The 24,416-nt window shown below is 34.5% G+C and overlaps 1 protein-coding gene across 4 annotated transcripts in view; it reads right to left on the minus strand.

The window, feature by feature from the left end:
• DGKB (diacylglycerol kinase beta) overlaps nt 1-24,416 on the minus strand; it is a 642,123-nt gene that overhangs the window by 500,881 nt on the left and 116,826 nt on the right. For all 4 annotated transcript variants that reach the window (XM_019727049.2, XM_074340800.1, XM_074340803.1 and 1 more), the window contains one exon: nt 3,644-3,720. In XM_019727049.2, coding sequence (XP_019582608.1) covers nt 3,644-3,720 — 77 coding nt within the window. The remainder of the gene's footprint in view (nt 1-3,643; nt 3,721-24,416) is intronic.

Consider the following 24,416-nt stretch of genomic DNA (forward strand, 5'->3'; position numbering starts at 1 on the left):
CCTCTCACTAAGACTGGATAGCTACTACAAACTAGTTCTAATCATACTCTTAACATTATATTATTCACATTAAGATTGGATGGAGACTAATAGAAATCTTATACCTTGTTAGGCATGAGTCGGTAATAATTATGGGCACTAATATGCCATACTCGTTACATAGGCAATGGCATTCAATGTACTATTCCACATACTACTAGGTGTGATAAAAAAAAAATATGGTAAATGTTTAAATTTTTAAAAAATATTACAGTAAAAGACATCCTGCTCAAAATACCTCCCCCAGTTCCACACCATCTTCGAACACACTTATCCCATCGTTCTTGACACTTTCTGAAGCAGTTCTTTCATGGTTATTTTGATTTTGTGGAAGAGCCAGAAGTCGCACAGTGCTAGATCTGGTGAATAAGGTGGATGAGGACACACCACGATGTTTTTATTTGACAGAAATTGCCATACCAGAAGCAATGTGTGACATGGAGGATGGTCATGATAGAGGATCAACTAAAGATGCTCATGAAAAGGGACTTCCTGAATTGCTTCAGAAAGAGGTAAGAATGATGGGATAAGCGAGTGGGAGTATTTTGAGGGGGATTCATGGCAATGTGTCTTTTACCGTAATAATTTTTTTTTTAAAACATGCACTGTATCTTTTGATCACACCTCATACATTGAATAATTGGAATTGCCTATCTGAAACATCTTTCCATTCTCCTATTCTCATCTCTCAAGACCTTCCTTCTCATTGCATGGCCTAATCAATGAAGTGAAGAGGAAGGGTATCAGTCTTAAACTGGGATTCCAGATAACTAGGTTTTAATTACGGTTATTGTCATGAACTTAGCTAGTTAATATTGGAAGTCATTTTATTTTTCTTAAAATGAGTTCTTTTTTAAAAAGACTATAATCTTATTTATTTAGGAATCTCAAGACCTTTTAAAATTCTTAAAGAATCTTTAAAGCCATTTGTTTAGATTTATATTTTATGATTCTTTTGTTTCTTCAAAGAATGATTATCAAATGATTGTTAAAAGACAGGAATTAAAAATAAATGAATCGCTCATACATTACACTTCATATATCTTCTCAATTAAAATAAACTTAAACAGGGCACATTATCATCGGATTAAGTTTTTATATATAGTACTTCCAAATTCACTAATTCAATTGAATGATAAGAAAAATAATGCATCTACATTTAAGCAGCTATATTTTATAAGGGGAAAGTGAATTAAGAGATATTTAGATGGTTCTCTCTTTGTAAATATGGATAATTATATGTATAATACAAGCCATGTTCATTTGAGAAAACAAAAGATTAGTTATTCATTCTAAAGGCAGATTGAATCAATTATTTTAATAATAATATTTATTATAATAATATTTATAACATTTATATATAAGATATATAATGTATTATAATATTTATAATATTCATAATGATAAAAGTTAATTATTTTTAATTGAGCATTATTAAGTAGTCATCAATACCAAACAACTTTGGGCTCAACTTGACCAGTCAATAGAGAGTGAGAATTTCACATGTGAGTTGACAGTATGATTCTTTACAATTTTTTTTAATGAATTCTTTATGAATTCTTTCATACTATTAGAGTAACCTTTTATAAATTGGATGAAGTCATGTACTAAAGAGGACTTAAAGGTCTTTAAGATTTTTTTCTCCCAACCTTGAACATTCCTAATTATTTCCTATTGTCTTTTATGAAACAGAAACTGGTATTTAAAAGAGTCGTATAAACTTAATTTTTTTCTCCTGAAGGGAAAATACATACTACCATTAACAGTAGAGAGTGGTTTCATTCTTAAATTAGAATTACTTTTCGGTCATAATGAGATTTCCTTTCTTCTTTTTTTTGTTTTTCAACTGTTTTGTTGTTGTTGTTGTTTTGTTTGTTTGTTTGTTTTAATATGCATTTCAAGAGCAGATCTGTGCATTTGTGGGGAGATGTTTCATTATTGAAAAGGCTGACATCATATGTGTGTCTAACAATGAATCTAGTAATTACCTCAATAAATCCAATAAACAGTGACAGATAATCCTCATCAAATATGTAACATCAGTAAGACTAAGTCTTGAGAGTCCTTTAAATAAGAAATCATTGAACCAAAAAGGCTACTATGCAAACAACATCACATTCCAACTGAATTTATAGCCAGCAGGTATCTTTAGGGAAAAAAAGCTGTTTTTGTCTCTGTATATAGATTAGAAGACATGCATATTTTCAAGTATGGTTGGGAATGCAAATATTAATTCCGTTTTGGGGTCTTTATAGCAATTCAGTAAAGTTGACATATTTAACTTTCCCATTCTGCTTTCCTGATCTTTGAGATTTTCAGTTCTAAAAATTTATCTGCCAATGTTTTTTTTCTCTCACTCTATAGCATCTAGGAAAATAAAATGTGAAGAAAATGTAGGCCAGATATCTGTTCCCCCCCCCCAATATCCTAACATAGGAAAATGGGAATGGCTCTAAATTGCCTTATTTTCTCCATAATTTGCAGGCCCTAAATATTAACTTAATTAAAAAGATAAATCTAGATTAAAGAGTTTTAAAAGGTACAGTAAAGCATCATAACCTAGATATAATAAAAAATATGACACGAAAATAGCTAATTATTAGAAATACTGAAAGGAAATTATAAAACAATATGAACATTTCAAGACTGGAAATTAGAGATTGGGTTTAGACTAAAATGTATGTTTTAAAAATCCCAGGAAAGTAAAATACTGAAGGATAACTAAGAACTGTGCTCCTTTAAACACTCAAAACCACAATGACATGACAACAAAAACAAATCACATTTTAATCAGCAAACAAATCTATGTAGATGGCTAGATAATACATTCAGACAAAAGGGTCTTTTGCAAGGGGCAGTTTGTGTTAATTCTTGTAAACCTAGCTTTGGTGAAGCAGCAAAAAGACTCACAGTAATAATGATCAAACATTTAAAATGTAACGTCTCTCTGCTGACATTAAACAAGAGGTTATTTAACAAATAATTAGGAAAGGAAAAGCATTCATTCAAGCAAGGTCTTCAAAAGCAACTGAGAGGACATGACATTTTTTATAGGGGCAGAATTTCAGGGACTCTTTTACTAACCAGGAAGTGGCAAAAACAAGACAGGGAGAAGAAATCCCTCTCTTTTTGTCCAAGCTGGCTCTTTAAATTAATAGTTCAGTTATAGCCATCACCAAATCTTCCTTCTGTCAAGGGAATAATTCCCTGAAAGTAGTAACCCCCCGGTCCCACATCAATGTTCATTTGGGGTTTAAATTTGTAGGTCATAGAGTGAGACTAAGGCACACTTTCTCGCCCCTTCTATCTAGTCCTTTTTCTTAACATCTAGCAAAAGAACCAAAAACTATATAGTAGATAATCAATACTCTTCAAGCACAGAACATAGAAATGTTATTTTCATTAACAAAATGTTTTTAGATTAAAAAAAGGTAAGTACAACATTTAATATATCTTCCAGAATATAATTTCATTATGAATTTAATTTTGTTTATATTGCCGTATACAGTTTAACATATATGTATTCATTCCCCCAAGAACAATTGATTAAGAAATCCCTCCCTCAGGCACTTACAGGAAACTGATATAAAGAAAAAAGATTTACCCCTTCGGGATTATACTTTGCAAGCACACCATTGCCATGGAATTCTTCAAGAACGTCCTTTAATTTCTTTGTAGAATCTGTAAGAAGTAGAAAACACACAAATTATTTATATATGCCTGCTGTGGTTATGTATCCCAGTCCAGAAACAAAGACCTCTTAAAATATAATCACCAACAGATATTAAGTTTTCAAATGAACATGTAAAGTGTTCTTTGACAGTTTTAAAAGACTATTTAATTGCAAAAAAGACAATCACATAAAAAAGACAGGAACAGAAAAAAAAGTATATTTTGCCCAAGTGTATTGTCCAAGAATAGGACCATTGTCTATGTATTACATGAATTGAGGAGCCAATAAATGAATAGGTAGTGTGTTTTCTTCCCTTTATCTTGATAACATCTAAGTGAATGAAATAAGTTTAGCTTAAGAAGAAAAAAATAAAACTGGCACTTTTTTTTAACTTTATAATTTATACAGTGCATTTTTCATATATTGCTCCATTCACTAAATAAGAACCCTACTGAATAAACAAGAAAATTAAAATGTGTAGCTAAGCCTCAGTGGTGAATCCACTCAGAGAAAAGCTGTACATTTTACTATTTTGCTTGTAGTACTTTAAGAGAGCATTTTCTAAATACAGAGAGGGTGCCATAAAAACATGTACACATTTGGGCCGGACCGGTGGCTCAGGCGGTTAGAGCCCCGTGCTCCTGACTCTGAAGGCTGCCGGTTCGATTCCCACATGGGCCAGTGGGCTCTCAACCAGGTTGCCAGTTCAATTCCTCGAGTCCCGCAAGGGATGGTGGGCTCTGCCCCCTGCAGCTAGGATTGAGCGCAGCACCTTGAGCTGAGCTGCCGCTGAGCTCCCGGATGGCTCAGTTGGTTGGAGCCTGTCCTCTCAACCACAAGGTTGCCGGTTCGACTCCCACAAGGGATGGTGGGCTGTGCCCCCTGCAACTAGCAACGGCGGCTGGACCTGGGGCTGAGCTGCGCCCTCCACAACTAGGACTGAGGGGGCAACAACTTGAAGCTGAACAGAGCCCCCCACAACTAGGATTGAAAGGACAACAATTTGACCATTGTTCCCCAATAAAGTCCTGTTCCCCTTCCCCAATAAAATCTTTAAAAAAAAAAAAAAAAAAAAACATGTACACATTTTAATGAAGGCAAAAACTGTGTTAAAATTGTAATACTAATTATATACTAATAACAAAAGATGAACACAAGTCACATTTGACTTCTGCATTTACAAGAAGTGCTCAAAGTGGTTACCATCAGTGTACTTTTAATATAGTTTTTTCCTTTCTTAAAATGCATACACATTTTTTGGTACCCTCTGCATACATAAATCTTAAACTAAAGCTTATTTTAATTCAATTAAGAAACAAAGTTTAGATATATTACCAAAAGTATTTTTTTTCAAATTTTAAATAAATTTTAGGACCTTCATCATATTAACAAAAGAATTTTGAGTTAATATGGGAAATAATGTCATGAGAGAACATAAATATTATTAAACTTTAAAAAATTATACATAAATATAAATATATGTACTTAATTTACTAAAATAATGCTCTCGTAATTGTCAAAATATAACTTTTTAACCAAGAAGTCTCAGAATTATAATATAATTAAGTTAGAGGAAACCTATAGCTAACCAATATTTATACGTCATCTAAATAGTCAAGCTTGAATAACAGTGATAAAACATGCTTGAAATTAAAATGTGAGAAATAAGCAAAAGAGTCTCAGCTTTCCATTAAGGAACAGGGCATAGATATTGATTCCTAGAATTTGAATATAATCCTTCCTGTCTTTCCCCAAGATTTAATGATATTTTAATCACCATGAACTATTTCCCAGTTCCAAAAAAAACTAATTTACAAATGACGCTTTGAAACACCCTTTAGAAAATTCACTCTTAGATGCCCATCGAATGCATCATGACAACCTATATTTTGTGAATTGTACTTTCATTTGAATTAAAAATTTTGTTTGTTTATTGTAAATTCTGTGGGGTTTTATACATGTGACTGTATTTTTTTACTGTGACAAAATTCATTCTACATAAATTCACCACTTTAACCATTTTAAAGCGCACAATTCTCTGTCTTTTTAGTATATTCACAATGCTGTACAACCATCACCATTATCTAATTCCAGAACATTATTATCACACACAATCCCCCCCACCCCCAAAAAACCCTATATTCTTGTCATGTCACACAAATAGAATCATACAAAGTGTTGCCTTTGTGTTTGGTTTCTTTCACTTAGTGCAGTGCACTTAAAGGTTCCAGTTTTCCCCACTATCCCAAAGTAAAGTGTTCCTACCTTACAAAATCTTTTGTAAGTCAAAATGGTTGTAAAACAAAGAAACAGTTACTATGCATTTAAAAGTGAAAATCCTCTTCAGATCTTTTCTGGTTAGCAAAAGCAGGTACTAATGTAGGTCTTTCATAACATGAACTTTGTAAAGCATGAATTCCTATGCTATGTTGCAGCATGTATCAGTACTTCATTTTACTTTTCATAGTAAAAAAAAAAAAATATTACATTTTATGGATATACCACATTTTTTTATCCATTCAATAGCTGAAATAAATTTAACTTGTTTCCATATTTTGGCCATTATGTAAACTGCTGCTATGAACATTCAAGTGTACATATTTCTATGCAAATATATTTATTGATATATCTGAGAATTGCTATGTCATATGGTAAATATTTTTAACAATTTGAATACCTGCCAAACAGATTTTCATGGGGCTGTACTAGCTTATATTCCTACTGGCAATGTATGAGGGTTTCAATTTCTCCATAATTTTGCGGACACTTGTTATTTTCTAGTTTGTTTTTATTATTATTATTATTATTATTACTATTACTATTATTATTATTATTATTATTGCCATCCTAGTGGATATGAATGGTTTTAATTGGCATTTGATTAGTCATTTGCTAATGACAAATGATGTTGTGAATCTCTCCATGTGTTCACTGACCATTTGTGTATCTTCTATGAAGAAATGTCTATTCAAATTTGTTGGTCATTTTTTAATTGGGTGTTTGTCTTGTTATTGAGATCCTCATGTGTGTGTGTGTGTGTACACACTTGTGTGCATGCTATAACATGCTTGAAGCCTGTACCGTTTCTGATATATTTCTTTTTAAAAATATTTTGCTAACACTTTCAATACTGTGATTATTGTTAATATGTTATGCTGTGTCCCTTGCAGGTTGCCTTAGAGAGGAAAATGTACATTTTCATTGTTGCACAGCATTCAAATTTATTACAAAGCTGAAACAACAGAACTGCAATAAATATTGAGATGGAATTGATCAGAGGTATCCTTACATTACAACACATTAAAGTAATAGCTTCAACATGTACCTTGGCTTGGCAGAAACTCTCACCACTTCAGAGACCTGGTTGCATGTTAAAAAAGAAATGGGGGCCGGCCCGGTGGCTCAGGAGGTTAGAGCTCCATGCTCCTAACTCCGAAGGCTGCCGGTTCGATTCCCACATGGGCCAGTGGGCTCTCAACCACAAGGTTGCCAGTTCGGTTCCTCAAGTCCCGCAAGGGATGGTGGGCTGTGCCCCTGCAACTAGCAACGGCAGCAGCAACTGGACCTGGAGCTGAGCTGCGCCCTCCACAGCTAAGACTGAAAGGACAACAACTTGACTTGGAAAAAAAGCCTGGAAGTACACACTGTTCCCCAATAAAGTCCTGTTCCCCTTCCGCAATAAAATCTTTAAAAAAAAAAAAAAAAAGAAAAACAAATGAAGCTGGTCCCTATTCCCAAATCCTTCTTTGTGGATGATAAGGCACCACTCTACGTTGGCAGAATACCTTTTACTTTCTCTTGTTGATAGATGTAGATGCAGACTATTTTGTATATACCTCCCAATACATGAACATATATAGATGCATAAATTCTGGGATAATGTATCCGAATAGACTATGATTATTTTAACCGTATGTTAGACCCATGATAAAATGGAAGGAGGAAGGGGAAAAAAAGGTTCTTTTACATAGGACTTCCATAGAACTTTAGAGACACTGCCTGAAGATGGGCTTTTCATTTCAGGTTTCTATAGGAGTAAAAAATACATTCAGTCATCATTTATAAATGCCCAGAGAAGACAGCAACCCATAAAATTGATATTCATGTCATTTTTAGTGGTTTATTGGTTATAGTTATATTGGCATATTCTTAGTGTGGTGACTACTAGGAACAAATAAATAAAGAGCCAAAATCTCTCTGTGTGACTGCCATTTCCCTGAACTCAGGCGCAATGATGATCTTCGTCTGAGACAATTTAAGGATTACTAATTCATATTCAGATGAATCACCTTCAAGCCAACTTGCTCCTTTTCCAGTCTCAAGTTCCATTTTTAATATTTTGACATCTGAAGTTTATACATGATGCAATCCCCACTTTACAATACAGTTTAGAAACTGTAACATTACCTTGTTACTCTATTCCCATCCCAATAACCTTTCTAAAGTAGGGCCCAGTCTCTCTAATATTGACGCCTTGACTTGTCCAGTTAATCATCTATAGATGGATATTTTGGAATGGAACACCAGAGGGTCTCCTATATCCTGTCTGGGGCTCATAGCCTTTAAACAGAATCCCCATATGTGAACTGCTTACAGATCTGCTTAGATTCCCAACTTGCACTCAATTATGAAATTCTTTCTGCTGTGTTCTACTTATCTTCATAGGAGGACACTCATTTACTTATTTTGTAACTCAGCTGCTTATCTGGATTTGTCCCTATTACCTATCACCATAAACATTCCTATCTTTTTGACTGCTGTGTCAACTCTAAGTCATGTTAGTTCAAAACAACACTGCAGCAGTGGAGAGGACCAAGCATGCATGACTAGATCTGACCTGTCCTCTAGTACAAGACAGATACCAAGGAAGTGACGCCCGGATGAATAGGCAGTAGGTCAGAGAAAGACATAGTCTCAGTCACATTTCAGCTACTATTGGAGCCTCAAGTATAAGAGCACAGTGACAGATTCTGGGCTGAGCGATGCTGAGAAATCCGGGCAAGTAGCCAGACAGGCAGGCAGGCAGCTGTGAGCTGGGAGATCAATTCACAGTTAATACATATCTGTAATGGAACAAAGGTCTGGCATCCAAAAAGATTGACAACTTAAGTGCTGGGCAGCCAGGTTCAAACAGCTGGTTTAATCCTTGGGATAAGGGATCAGGACAGATGCTTAGCACAAAATATTGGATCTCCTAGAAAGCAAAGGAGGGTTGTGACTTGAGGCAATTATGAAATACAGGGCTAATTCCAGAGGCACTGATGTTTGGCTTGGCTAATAGGGCAGAGGACTTGGAGAACAGTGGATACCAATCGTTGCCCTCTGACTAGTGTATTAGTCTCACCAAGAAGTAGTTTAATTTTAATAACCTCAACAGAGAAGACGGGGTCATTTTAGGCTGTGTTTTCCGTCACCGTAAGAATCATCTAAGAACTAAGGTGGTACTGAACCTAAAAGTGGAAGTCATTTTGTTCATCAAACACCTTTTTATATGCTAGGATGAAGGAAATGTATATGGGGACTAATACAGTAGATTTTCGCTCATGGCTTGTCTTTCTAGCACCTGCTCTAGTGCATGAGTCATTCCGGAGGGCCCCTAAAAAGTCTATTCCCTGTGAATCCTTTCATGTTTGGTTGAGTCACATAATATACAATGCCATGAGAGTTAAATTAGGTACATTTTAGGAATGTACCATTAGGAATGTTCTGATTTTCACATGATATTCAAGGGAAACTTAATTATTTTTACATAATTCTGAAATTTAAAAATAATCGGTAAGTATATTTGACAATGTTTAGAAAATAGAAAACTCAAACTAATGGGTCCTAAAAATGCTACATGAAAAATGAAACACTTTTAGTTTACGTCATATCTCTTTGGGTGTCTGCTGCATCGTAAATGAGCTAGCTTCCTTTGTGATTTCACTGTCTCTTTATTCCAAAAATTCAACACACACTTGTCAGATTAATCAAAAAGGTCCCGTGGAGTAATGGAAAGATTTAAAGCCAGATAGATTTGGATTTGAGTCATGGCTCCAAAATTCTTGGCTGAATATCCCTGGGCATATTTTTAACCTCTTTGTGGCTCAGTTTTCTAATACCTAAAATTGGAATAATGATATGGACCATCCAACGGCATCTTGCAAAATGTCTGGTACCCAATAAATTCCTGGTCCTTTCTTTCATCCTAAACATGACTTCAAACATATCATCATTCAACAGTTTTCTGTTGTCTTTGGATTAAAGCACAAAATCCTCCTCTTCCCATCATGGGTGTGTCAGAATATGATCCAAACCTACCTACCAATAATTGTTTTCTATGCCTTCCTTATTTACATTTCAGTATCCAGCCATCCAGTTCCCAAGGTATCTCACGATTTTATAGCCCCTCCTTTGCTCATGATGTTCTTTTTTGACCAGGATTCCCTTTATTGTCAAATGAAGTTCAAGCATAATGTATGTCATAGCTGACCTGACATTCTGTCCACCTTCAGGATTTCCTTCAACCATAGTACATAACAACTTACTCTACTTACTCTCCATGGAGCTCCCCATAATAATTCTTTCTTGGAATCCACACGTGATTTATGCACTGAGTATTATTAACACTATTAATTAAAGTTTGCAAATGTCAAGTGATTTAGAGTTTGCAAAGTGTTTTCTCTTATCATTTAATTTAAAATTCACAATCACCTGTGACTTTATCAAACTTCCTCTCCATCTAACACAAGAAGAAATCAAGGTTAAAGTAATCACTGATTAAAAATCAGCTAAAAGGGGTTGAAGTAGTGACCAAACTCTTGCATATGATTTAAACCTGTTCTCATTACTTGGAACCAGTGTAAGTTTCCATTACAGCCTAGGCATCTACTTTGGAGTCCATGACTTTGTTAATTTAGTTCACGGAATTTTACTACCTATTTTTCTAGTACATGGAAATACTTTATTTCTTTTTCACCAACTTAAATTAACAGATAAAAACATATCCTCTATATACACAAGAAATATAACCAAAAATTCATATGGATATTATTTAAAGTTTTTAATGCACTTTATTTTATTTTTGTTCAGGGTTATGTTTTTCTTTGATAATGGAATTAGAATACACGTATGTACATGTGCTGCTCTTTTTGAAAACTTTAAAATATATCCAAATTTTATATAACATATGTTTCATACAGTTATTATAAGAATGCATCTTCAATAAACATTAAAATTGTTCATGCTGTATTGTAAGGGAAAAGCATATAGAAAAGACAGGACTATCGAACATTAAAAAAAAACAATTCTGCAAATAGTACATTCTCACTATGCCTCATGAGAAAACCTTTTTTGTTTGTTCCAAAGTAAATATATTTTTAAAATCAAGGCCAGTAGTTTTACTGTCCAAATAGTAGTCATAACTGCTGTGAGAAGATGATCATATCCCACTGTTAACACCAAGACTGTCTAACTTATAAAAAATATTTGTCATTTTTATAAATGACAAGTTTTTGAAGAATGGACTGTAGGTTAATAATCTAGTCCTTTATTTGCCAAAGTAGACAGTGCCATGATTCCCTGTTTCAGTGAGGATTTCCAGGGAGAAATGAAGGCTCTGACACTGTGAAAGAGGCCGCCAATGTCTTAAATCCTTAAATCTTAATATTACATCGTTGGAAAAGTCATCTTTGGAAAAGTTCTCTCAACACAGTGCTTACAAAAGTTTCCTTCACAATGCAGGCTTCCCCCTAGTTTTTTACCCTTATCACAAAGGATATTAGTGGCATAGAAATATTTCCCTGTGTCCAGCCAAAGCATGTTTTCAGTGGCTGTTTTAACTCTGCAGTAAATAGGGTTCTGTAGCTATTACTGTTTAAAGAGAATAATTTTCAAATTTAAATATTGAGCTAGCAATATAAAATAGTATTGAATGTCAACTATAAATTAAAAAATATACAGTCACAGGATGTCAAGTACAGCATAGAGAACATAGTCAATGGTATTGTAATAGCTGTGTATGAAGTCAGATGGGTAGTAGACTTGTTGGGGTTATCACTCTGTGAGGGGTGTAAATGTCTAATCACTATGTTGTTTTGTACACCTGAAACTTATGACATTCATTAATTCATTAATTAATATTGAGCTACCATTAATGTGCATATGACATATTAGTATTCGGTACTAAGTTAAATTTTATCATTAAAGTTTCCATTAGAAAGATAGTATTTAAAATTAGCAAAAGAGCTTTACCTTTGTCTAACCCAAACTGTTTTGTGTCTAACCCAGTGGTACTCAAACCTGGATCCATTGTAGGATTATCTGGGTAGCTGTGATGAAGATTTCATCACTGTGGGTGCAATCCAGGCTGGGGATTGTTAAAAAGCTCCTTGACTGATTAATATATGTAGCTAAGGTTGAAGTTTTCACTTCTCTAATCCTTAAAGAGAGGCACAAAGAAATTGGGAGTTAATCAGCATTTTTTTCCTGCTACATTGTGTGTGTGTGTGTGTGTGTGTGTGTGTGTGTGTGTGTGTGTGTGTTTGGTTGTTGTTCAAGGGGCTTATTAGGGGGAAAAAACCTGTTTAGAACATTTTATTCAAAAATATATTTACCCTGAACTCAGGTCACAATAGCAAAAAAAAACAGTATTTTGGAAATTCAGAATATCCAGAAACTGATATAGCTATTAATACAATTCCCCAGGTGATATTAAAATATGTTCTATTTAAATTTTAGTCAGCAGCAGAAAAGAAACACGTTCAGCACGATAGAATATTTGGAGAACTAGTCACCAAGAGTCAGAAGTTCATATCTACTTGTGTGAAAATTATAATAAAAGTACAAAGGGATTGTAAGAGAAATATAGAACTCTTGTTAAAAATAATAAGAGTCATCTTGTAGCAATTTATATGCTCACTGAAATCTATACAGCTGGATTTTTAAATATTTTAAAAAGAATAGTCTAATGGTAGAGCCACATTAGAAAGCTTGGGGGTGGGGGGGGACCTCTTGCCTCTCTACACTTTCCTGTGATGCTCTTGGGGTCATAGTTAACTTGAAAAGATGATGGTCATAGTATGTTAGAGAAATGTGCATAGCAATACACATCGCACTGACTGTTTCTATTTATCTGGAAAGACAACCATTTAATTTAAATTTTAGTCAGCAGCAGAAACTATGAAAAAAGTTTTCCTTTTTCCTTTTGATATTATTTGCTAATAACTCTCTTAAACAAGCATTCCTTAAAATGCTTTCCTGCATTTGCTGTTACGACTTTTTGATGTGCACATCTAGTCCAATAATTACAAATACTTATTCGGAAGAGTGATTGTTTAGAGAGACAAAATATCTGATAACTTTCTTAGCAAACCTATGCCCGCCAGACACTGTCCTAGGAACTAATTTACATTTTATACAGATTTGATTGTGTAGAAAATTTATTAAGAAAACATACACTTGCATCTGAGGCACTAATCTATCTAATAACTAAACATGGATATTGAAAACATAATTTTAATTAAAAAATATAATCGGTGACTAAAATGATGGGTGTGATGCAGTGGTGTACTGGTAAATGTTTAAAGGTTGAGGGTGCGGAGTGCTGACTTGCAGTGTTTGCTGAATGACCAATTGTAAATTTTCTCATCATGTTTATTTCAAGCCTCCAGCATGACATCAAGAATGTGGAGTTGGGAAAAGATGCTAACATTTGACTCACAGGCGCAGTAATTAATGAATTAATCAACATAGAATTTTATGTGCCTTAGGGAGAATGAACAGGTCTTACAAAACAACTAAAGAGCAGAAACAAAATTCCCCAGTTGTGACTGACAATCATTCTTTCAAATACTTGAGAGTATTAACTTTAGAACAAATACTGTTCCAAGTACTTGGAATACATGATTGCACAAAAGAGAAAATATTCTTGAGCATGTGTTTTGTAGTCTAGTGAAAGAGAAAATAAACATAATAAATAAATGTAATATATTAGAAGATTTCAACTGCTATGGAAAAATATAGTACAAGGTAAAGGGGATTATTAACTTGCAGGCCAATTTGCAATTTTAAATAACAAGGTTAAACTAGACTTCTATAAAAAAGTGACATTTGGGCAAAACTTTGAATCTGATTTACGTTTTAAAAGAAGCACTCTGTTCATATAAATCTGATGAAATCTGAATAAACTCTGTGGATTATACCAATGCCTGTGCTCTGGTTTCAATAGTGTTTTATAAACTGTAGTTATGCAAGATGTAACCATCTGTAACTGGTACATGGGGCCTCCCTGGTCATATTTTTTTTAAATAAATTCCTGTGAATATCATTGTTTCAAAAGAGTTTTAAAAGGAATAATTGGACTATTGTAATGAAAATAGACTGTAGAAGACAAAGGTAAAAGCAGGGAAATAATTATGGAATTATTACATTAATTCAGTCTAGAGATTTGACGACTTTTCATGACGGTGTTAGTGTTTGAGCACAAAAGATGGATCATTTTGAAAGTGGAGCCAAATGTTTTCCCGATGGATTGGATACAGGCTGTGAAAGTGACGAGTCAAGAATGATCCCAAAATTCTATGTTTGAGCAATTAGAGAGATGAAGTTGCCACAAGAGGAACAGGGAACACTGCAGATGGAGCAAGTTTGGGATGGAGAGTTCTCAGTTTTCATTTTAGGCATTTTATATTTGAGAAATCTATTAGACGTCCAAGTGTATCCTGAGGAGAGCAATTATGTATGAGTGTGGAATTTAGGAGAGGCACTGGGTTAAAGAATTCAATTTGAGTGTTATTGGTATAAATGATGTTTAAAGCCATAGAACTATGTAATATCACGTGGAGCGTGAACTTAGAAAAGATACCAAGCCCTGAGACACCACAGGCACTTATTTGGAAATTCAGATGCTGGGAAAAGAGGAGGAATCTGCAAGGAGACAAAGGATGAGAAACTGGCATAAAAGAAAGAAAACCAGGAGAAGCAATGTGTCATGAGAGCAGAGTGTCATGTAAGCTGAGGAGCAGAACTTGACTGTTGGAGCTAGCAAGAAGAAAGTCATTCACATCCCTGGTTAACACTGTTTCACTTCAGTAGTTGGGAGAAAAGCCCAATCAGAGTGAGGTAGATAAGACAGGAGGAATGGGAAGCAGCAAATACAGACAACTCATTCAAAAAGATTTACTGCAACAGAAGCAAAGAATTTGAGCAGTAGCTGGACGGAAGGAAGTGGATTTAAGTTGTTTTTTGTTTGTTTGTTTGTTTGTTTGTTTTTATAAGAGGAGAGAAAAGAAAACCAGCATGCTAATAAATGATCCAGTGGAACAAGAACATTGAAAATGTAGAAAGAAGAAGGGGAAGCCATAGAGTGGTATCCTTAAGTGAGTGAGGAAGAATGTGGTCTCATTCACAGCAGGCCTGGCTTAGGATGGGGACACGGACAGTTCCCCTAACTGAGAAGACAGAGTGTATGGGTTCATATACTGTGGGGAGGTAGATGTCCATTTGGTACATGTAAGGTTCTGGTGCCATTACTTTAGTCATTGAAGGAGGAAGAAAGGGCATCAGTTGAGAAAAGAGGATAAGGGAAGATTTGACATTTGAGAAAAGTACTGAGGGTATTGAAAAATGATCCAACAGATAGGAAAAGTTCAGTGACAAGGGAGGTGTGGTTACGTTTACCAGGCCACACTGAAGGCCTAGGTTATAAAGAAAGTTAAAATTCATTAGGGTTATGGTTTGTCCATCCAAGTGCTATGGAGAAGGGGGAATGGAAATTGAGGAAGGAAGCAAGGAGAAGATTTTAATGACTTTTCATAGAAGACTGCACTTAAATTTTGGATCATTACTTCACTTTAGAAAGAGTCCACTGTGTGACTTTGCGGAGCATTCTCTTTAGTTTGAGAGAAAACAATTTCCAGTAGTTATTGAGCTTTTCAGAGTTTTGTGCCCTCTACTCAAATGTCAACTTCCTCTATACCAGCCATAAGGGGATGTGCAAAAGAGAGATTTATAATTCAGGTTGTCTTCTTGGTGTGTACCTCAGTGGTTCTTGCCTTTCTTTATTTTTTGTTTTCTTTTTCCTTCATTTTTCTCTCCATTTTTTTAAGTGGCTAACTATACTTGGACATATTTAGTTCTGGTTAATTAATTGTCTTTTCAGCCTTCTTTCTTGTCCACAAAATGAAAAAAATAGAGAACCTGAGATCAGCTCTGTGTGGATCCAGCATTATCAGTGGTGAAAAAAGGTGATTTCTCTAGAGACACATCCAGAGCCTCATGTCCCCCCCACTCCCCGCCCCTGCTTCTCCCTTCCCGTTTGATGATGCTGCAACATCCCCACTCACTCAATTCATTTTGAAGAAGTTGAAAAATAACAGGGAGATAATGCTAGAGAATCTCTGCTCCTTGGTGATACTTTCCAACTTGTATATTTGAAGTTACATACTTTTTTTTCTGCTTCTTTCACTTAAAGTCTGCTTATTTATTCTCTACATTTTTTTCTTTTATTTTTAAAAGTGATTTAAGGTCATTTATTAGATTTGGTGGAGAGAGGTTTTGCAAATTGCATTCATTTTATTTCCCCAGAAAGATAGGCTAGATTTTAAAATATTTATAATTGCAAGAAATGATGATTTCATGCAATGTTTGTTCAAGTAGTTTATCCACAAATACCACATGGTATTCTCCAAACTAATGAACCCATTTTCAACTCAGTATCCAGAGTTTAAGATTAACAAGTGCTGCTTAACTCCCATTCACTATTTGTGCTAACGTTACTGCTATTGGTAAATGGGGATAATACAAATATCTCCCTCATACTTCTGCTGGGATTAGTACTTGGCACATAATAAATATTCATGACTCTGAGCCCTTACCATTATCTGTGCTGTCATATTTACACTGAGGTCTGGGAATTTTTTTCTAATAATCTAATTTTAGATTATTCTCGGGTGTCTTTATTTTCTTTTGCATTTTCACAAGATACTTTAAACTTCCTATGTGAACCAATAACCAGAATATAATGCAAAATGTGTTGAAGTTAAATTATCAATTGTAATTTTTTTGTTATGGGAAACACACTTTTATAAACAATAGAATTAAGTGCAGTCATGCATTTCAATCAAAATATAACAAAATGCAACTCTGAGTTAGAATCTGTATATTATTAAACATTTGAATCTGTATATTATTAAACATTTTTAAGCCCACACCAATTCAAAAGATGAAAGTTTCATTCATTAAAGTTTCCATGTGGATTGCAAAACACTTACTAAGAAATCAGACATTGTAGCAACAATAGTGTACTTTCTAGTTGCAATGCTAATAACATCCTGTTTTAAGACAATACAAAATGACCAAAGTTTCCAATTCATTTCTGACCATAAAATTTTCAACTCCCTGTACATTTACCAACAAACACAGTATTAGGCAACCTGGGAAAACCAAAATCTATTTTGTTGGCATACACAATTCAAAAAATATAATTTGCGTACATACAAATTTTTTTAAAAAACACAAAACATAAATCCCAAAAATAATGTCCTGAAATTTTAATTTCAAAACATAACTCAGGGACATGTGCCATATTTGCTTTGTGGCTTTAGTATCTACTCATCTTTACCATGCCTCTGAAGACTATAAAAGCTTTAATGTGAAAAGGAGGGCTATAACTATACATGGAATTAGAAGTAGTTGAATTTTTCTTCCAGGCCTTGGCTCTTAGATGTCCTATAGGGTATTTTCTCATAGTATTCATAGTATTATGAATACTATGAATATTAGTAGAAGGGCCCTATCCTAGTATCAGAGGGCTCTCCATTTTATCCCTCTAATACTGAGGAAATCAGAAGAAACAATATCTGAGAACTATTCCCACCACAACATTCTATGATTATGCAAGAATATCTTCAGAGAATCTAGAAAGATACTCAGTCCCACACCCCCTAAATATTGCCCTCCTAATATTATCATCTCTAAATTTTACTTTCCTTAATTCTTATCCAACTTTTGAACAGAAATTTTAAGTTGGGGAACATGGAAATTTGTACTCCCACTACCAGATAAACTGAAAAAAGGGGGAGAGCAGTGAACATTTCAGTTCATAAAGGAATATGTTTTTCTGACTTGTCAAATTCTCCAGTAATATTAGAACCTTTAGTAAGTCTAGTATAGGTATTATATTTGAGAAATATATTTAGAATTATACTTATTCTGAAAAGACACCTGCTTTGATCAAGCTCCCTTTAAGCTAAAATTGGAGATTTTAAACAGAGACCCTTTACCTATAATGTGACAATTTTTATATTTTTTAAAAAATGATTGGGCGGATAAAACACTAAGTATATGGATATTGTGACTTAGTTCTTCTGAATATCCCTGTCATGCAGTGTTCAGCAGGGAAATCTATGTTTGTTTTTTGTTGTTTTTTTTATTAAATGGTTCTCTCTCACAGTCTATGTTATCACATTGGAATATTTGCTATAACTATTTCCAACAGACTTTACCATAATTTGCTATCAAATATATATATATATATTTATTTGTTTATTTTTTATTTATTTATTTTTTAACTGCTAAAATGCTAGCTAAATGTTCTGGCCATTCTGAGTGGGAGGATTTTTACACCTCACCTGTATTTCAGCCATTCATTGAATAGAATAAAGGCTAGCCACATATTCTTTAAATCTTTATAAAGAACTAAAAAAGAAGTAAATGATTAAGGGTGATGATTTTGTAAAAAAGTAATTACAAAGCCAGTCTGAGTTGGTTTGAGAGGTTTAAGGACTGTGCAACATTGAACAATTTAAAAATCAACACCGTAAAGACTTCAATGTGAGAGGCTGCCTGCAGCAGCCTCCCCAGTGAATTGCAGGAACCCATTAATTAATGTGCTTTCACTACAGAGGAAATTCTCAGTCACGTTGGGGGGATAAAAAAAACTGCCCGAAAATAAAAGCTGCCAACACCGTTTATTAGTTTCTTAAGGTTAATGTAAAAATTATCACAAACTTGATGGCTTAAAAAAAACAGACATTTATTTTCTCTTAGTTCTAGAGGCTAGAGGTCTGAAGGCAAGGTATCCTTGGGATTGTTCCTTCTGAAGGCTTTGAGGAAGAATCCATTTCATGCCTCTCCTTCAGTTTCTGGTAGCTGAGGGAAATTGACAATCCTTGCCTTTTTCACCCACCACACTAATCTCTCATCCTGTTGTCACATTGCCTCCTCTCCTTTTTCTCTGTTTGTTTGTCTTTTATGTATTTCGCCAGAACATTCATCATTGGACGTGGAACCCACCCTATATCCAGGATTGAGCTCATCTTGAGATACTTAATTACATTTGCAATGTCCCAAATAAGGTCACCTTCACAGGTTGTTTGGATTTAGACATACCTTCTTTTTTTGGTGGGGGGGGGGGAGTGTCAGAGGGGAAGGTGGAGGGCACTATTCAACCCACTACATATTGTCTTTAGGTAGAAATGTTAAAATTGATGTTCAGCCAAAACTTTCATTGTGGCATTGCTATGAAAACCTCAGGGACCTTAATGGAAATTTGTGAATTTGTTATTTTGTTAAATAATATGTAAGTTCCGGTCCTCTGAGAAACACATGCAAATCATTGTAGATACATCTACAAAGGATAAAGGGGAGCAGGAGCAGGAGTGAGCAGGGAGAACCTTCAGACTGTGCAGGAGGTCTCACACTTGGGAAAGGGGACAAGAAGGAAAAAGACTGGGTAGCACGGCCGCAGGCATAGTGCTGCTCTGAGAAAGTCTCCCCCGGGCCAATGGTTAGCTCCTAAGCAAACACTGCCCACTGGAAGAGTGCTGTGTTTGGAACCTGAATTTATCATCAGCACTGTCCCTGGTCATTGCCCAGAAGCAGTCTCAGGAGAGCAGGGCCCCAGCACCCACACTGTAGTAAGTTCAAAGTGTGATGCCTAAATGATGAGGGGTATTCTAAGCTCAGGTAAAAAGCTTCCTGTCCCCATTCATCAAAGTTCCAAGAAGAATTCAAGAAGAAGGAACATTTTACAAAATTAGCTCTTTTGATATCTCTAGGGCATGTCCTGTTCCAGGACACCCTTTGGGGATTGTTGATTATGAGATAATGTTTCCCAACTTCACTATTAGTATTACAGCCAAGGGGACTGACAAACTTGGAGGCACGTGACATAGTGTTGGTGGTACATTCTGCAGTGGATGAAGGATCAATTAAACAGTCCCAAGAGCACGAGATACTCCTGCCTAATAGATCTCCTGCCTCACAAAAAAAGTGTGGGGAAAAAAGTCACTGTTCTACAGTTTGGTAATCTTCAAAATTTTTATGAAGAGAGCTAACCAAACAAACTTCTTAGACCTAGTATAGAGGCCAGATTTCCCACTGAGGACAGTGTTGGAGAACAGTTTGTACGCTAACAGCGAGGAATTATAGCAAGGAATTTGTTCAACTTTATTATTGCTGTGGATTGGAACAAGAGGATTCATTAATACTTGATACAAATCTTTGAATAAATTTTAGATCATGCAGATAAAAATCTGGCAAGTGGACGTGATCATGACACGAATATAATTATCATGTATCTTTATGTTACCACCAGTTACAATGACACAAACAAATTCCACAAACACATGTGGAATTTGAGTTTTTAACCTCCTATTATTGTTATCCATGGCAGCAGTTGACAGTTCTCAGCCATTTGTCCTCAGAGTCAAAAGAGCTAACAGCAAAAACTGTCACTGGTTCCATGTACTTGGGCATGGTCTTCTTGTACTTAGACACGGCCAAACCTCAGGCATTTTCTTCCTGCCTCTCTCACACCCCCTTCACCAGCTCCCCACCTTCACCAAGTAGCAGCTTTTACTACATCTTCCACGTCTCTCTTCAGTAAACTTCAATCAGTAAGTCTACAAAAGTTTGACTTTAAAAATTACCTTGTCTCTGTTGTTTTTGTTTTGTTTAAGGGTTATTTTTACTCACTATGTCTTTAACATATTATTAATTCTTCAAGTTTCTGCTTAGAATGAAATTTATACCTAATACTTTACACAGCAATATCATCGTATACTGCATACATGTGCACTAATAAGCTCATAAAGTGCTAGATAATTAGACGTGAAATGATTAACTGGTGCTTTAGAGTTGTATATTATGCAAAAGTCTCTGTTGAGTTTTACATAGATTTTTCAGTATTTATTTTTACTTGGAAAACTTTGGTTGGATATTTTAATAGGCTGGATATGCATTTTTTGTATTTTTTCAAATATTTTTATTAAAATATAGCTAGCATACAATATATTAATTTCAGGTGTACATCATATTTATTCAATAATACCCGCCTACCACTATAGAGTTATTACCACATTAATTTTAGTCTCTATACTAAATAAGTGATCACCATGATGAGTCCAGCAACCATCTGACACTGTACCACGTTATCATAATATTATTGTTCTTCTCCCCTTTTTAAATTTTTCAATTAGAGTTGACATTCAATATTATTTTATATGAGTTTCAAGTGTATAGCATAGTGATTAAATATTTATGTAATTTAGGAAATGATCCCCTGACTAGTATTACCTGGAACTATATATACATAGTTATGACCATATTATTGATTATATTCCCTATATTTTAAATCCCATGACTATTTTGTAACTACCAATTTGTATTTGTTAATCCTTTCACCTTTTTCACTCTGGCCCCAACCCCCCTCCTTTCTATTACCACAATAGATCTAGTATCTATCTGACACCATACGTAGTTTTACAATATTATTGACTATATTCCTCATGCTATAGCCTACATTCCCATGACTGCTACGTAATAAACAATTTACACTTCTTATTCCTTTTTTTAAGGGACCTCTGTGACACCATCAAGCATACCAATATTTACATTATAGGGGTACCAGAAGAAGAAAACAAGGAATTGAAAACCTATTTGAAGAAATAATGACAGAAAACTTCCCTAATCTGGCAGAAAAAATAGATATGCAAATCCAAGAAGCACAGACAGTCCTAAACAAGATGAACCCAAAGAGGCCAACACCGAAACACACATTACGTCAAAGACAAAGAGAGGATCTTTAAAGCAGCAAGAGAAAAGCAGTTGTTGTCTATAAGGGAGCCCCCATAAGACCATCAGCTGATTTCTCCACCGAAACTTTGCAGACCAGAAGGGATCGGTAGGGAATATTCAAAGTGATGCAAAACGAGGACCTACAACCAAGATTACTCTACACCACACAGCTAGCTATCATTTAGAATCCAAGTACAGATAAAGTGCTTCCCAGACAAGAAAAGGCTAATGGATATGCATTCTTATTTTCCCTATTTAAAAAATAATGGCATAGAGGCCCTATTATTATAAAAATCAATAGTCAACACATTTTCTATAATGGATTAGATTCAGATAAGGAGGGCAGCAAATGTTACACTTATTAAGGAGAAATAGAATGAATATAGTCAGTAAATTCAAAGTAACTGAATAGCAAAGGATATAATGAAGAGACTACAAGAAATCAGAAAAGCCAAGAACAGCACTGAAATTTAACCAAGCAGATTGGAGGGTCAAATAAACCTGAACAGCACAATCCCCAATATCAGCTGCTCTAAATATGGGGTTCTCTATCCTCAAGTTTATAATAAAAAATGTAAAGTAATCAATAATGAAGGCCAGAGAAACAATAATTAAACCACCTCCACCCATAGAAAAAGTTCTGATAGGGATTATGGGAGAATGGTTGCCGTGAACAGGAGACGAAATCACCAAAACCTGTAAATGGACCATAAAAACACTAATTATCCTGGCCTACATCTGTGGAATATTCTTTTGTATTGCAACCTGTCAAACATCGTGATAAAATAATGTTAATATTAGAGTTACATTTTCATGAACATGTTACCTAATAAATTTTTTATACTGTCCACTGCAAAGGGAAGAAAAAATAAAAAAAGATAAAAACAGACAATAAGCTCATTTCCCAGACGTTCTGACATTTGTAAATTGGCTTCAAATACTAGAAAATTTGTGACAGCCAGCTGCCTTGTTTGCTGTTTGGCCCTTACTTGCATTAGTGTTACTTGCTTTCATCTACAGAATTGGGAAGAGTCTAATGATGAGTGAAAGTCTATCTGAGTTACTGGGCATAACAGATTTACTGTGAAGAAATCACCTTGATGTTTTTGTGATGAGAACAGGAGAAAGAATGGGGAAAGCATCCCCTTCAAAGTTAGTGCTGGTCTGGAGAAAAACCATTTAAATTGGAAGAATTCCAAAAACAATTAAACTCCTAATTATTACCTAGCAAGAGTTGTGTCTAAAGTAAATTACACAAACACATGCAAAATTATAAAGAAGATTCTAAATTGTTCCACTTAAAATCTGACATTACAGAAAAGCCGAGAAGCAATGTAAATGGAAAATGTCAAAGATCTTAGACTTCCTTTTATTCATGTTATCATAATTGTTATTTAGCTACAGCATATTGGTTTTCCTTGAATGTTGCTCTGAAAGAGGTTATCGGATTAATAACTTTTTAGCAACTGGCCTTTTGTAAATGTTATTTAAGTCTTAATCAGATTGTAATTGGATATCATCCTTTTCTTCAATCTAAAAATATGTATAGTTATATGCAACAGTCTTCTCCAACTTATTCAATTTTTTATGAAAGTCCAAATTAATAAAGACAGGTGGCCAACTTAGTAAAATTGACAGCAAATTTATCCAAATTCACGAGATTTTTTTCAAAAATAGTTTGTTACTGTCTTAAAATTCTCTCCTCCCTTTCCTATGTCTTCTTTCTATCACAGATTGCTTTACATGCCTTGGTCCTCACTGTCCAGAGTGACATCATATTAAATAGCATGCATCCCTTGGCTGTTAAGATGGAAGTGACTATAATGTTTAAAGACAAGATCATTGCATTTTTATGATTATATAATATATAATGTTCATTACAACAAAAGAAAACCAGAAAGCACTTAAATACAAACAGATATAACCATCCATAGGTTTTCTAACTGGAAATGACTACTATTATCATTGTAGTGATATCCTTCCGGAATATTCCCAGTATGCATGGATACATATTTATATAACTGGGATTAAAAATTACAAAAATGGGATTAAAGATTACATGGCATTTGTTATCTGTTTTTACACATATTTTAACTAATTTTATGTGAATAAACATACATCCAACTATCATTAGTATTAGTTGATTAGTGTGTTCTTGTGTGGCTGTAGCATACTTTCATTTACTAGTCTTTTATATTTGAGCATTTAAACTACTGTTAAAATTACATTAATATTAAAGTATAATAAATGTGATATACATACATCTTTGGAACATATTTGATTATGTTCTTAAGATAAATTCCTAAAAGGAAGCATAAATGAGTCCAAAATTTTATACATTTTAAGGAATTTTTATATCATGCTAATTTGCTATTCAGCAATTTTGAACCCATTTATTTTGTGGTATGAGTGTATAATTGGAATGTATGTGTTATTGTGTAGAGAATCTGAACATAATTCAAATGTGATGTAAATCTACTTGCATTCTAGCTACCAAAATCATACGCTCAAGTAAAATGCTACATTAATTCAGATTCCATATCACTACCGATAACTTACTAAACATAGGTTTATGCGTAAATTCTGTTTCTCTTGCCTTGCAGCAGAGTACTTACTGAGCATCGTGCTCTGAAAGACTGTGGGCGGA

The sequence above is a fragment of the Rhinolophus sinicus genome, linkage group LG09 (genome assembly GCF_036562045.2).
Source record: "Rhinolophus sinicus isolate RSC01 linkage group LG09, ASM3656204v1, whole genome shotgun sequence".
Classification (NCBI taxonomy): domain Eukaryota; kingdom Metazoa; phylum Chordata; class Mammalia; order Chiroptera; family Rhinolophidae; genus Rhinolophus; species Rhinolophus sinicus.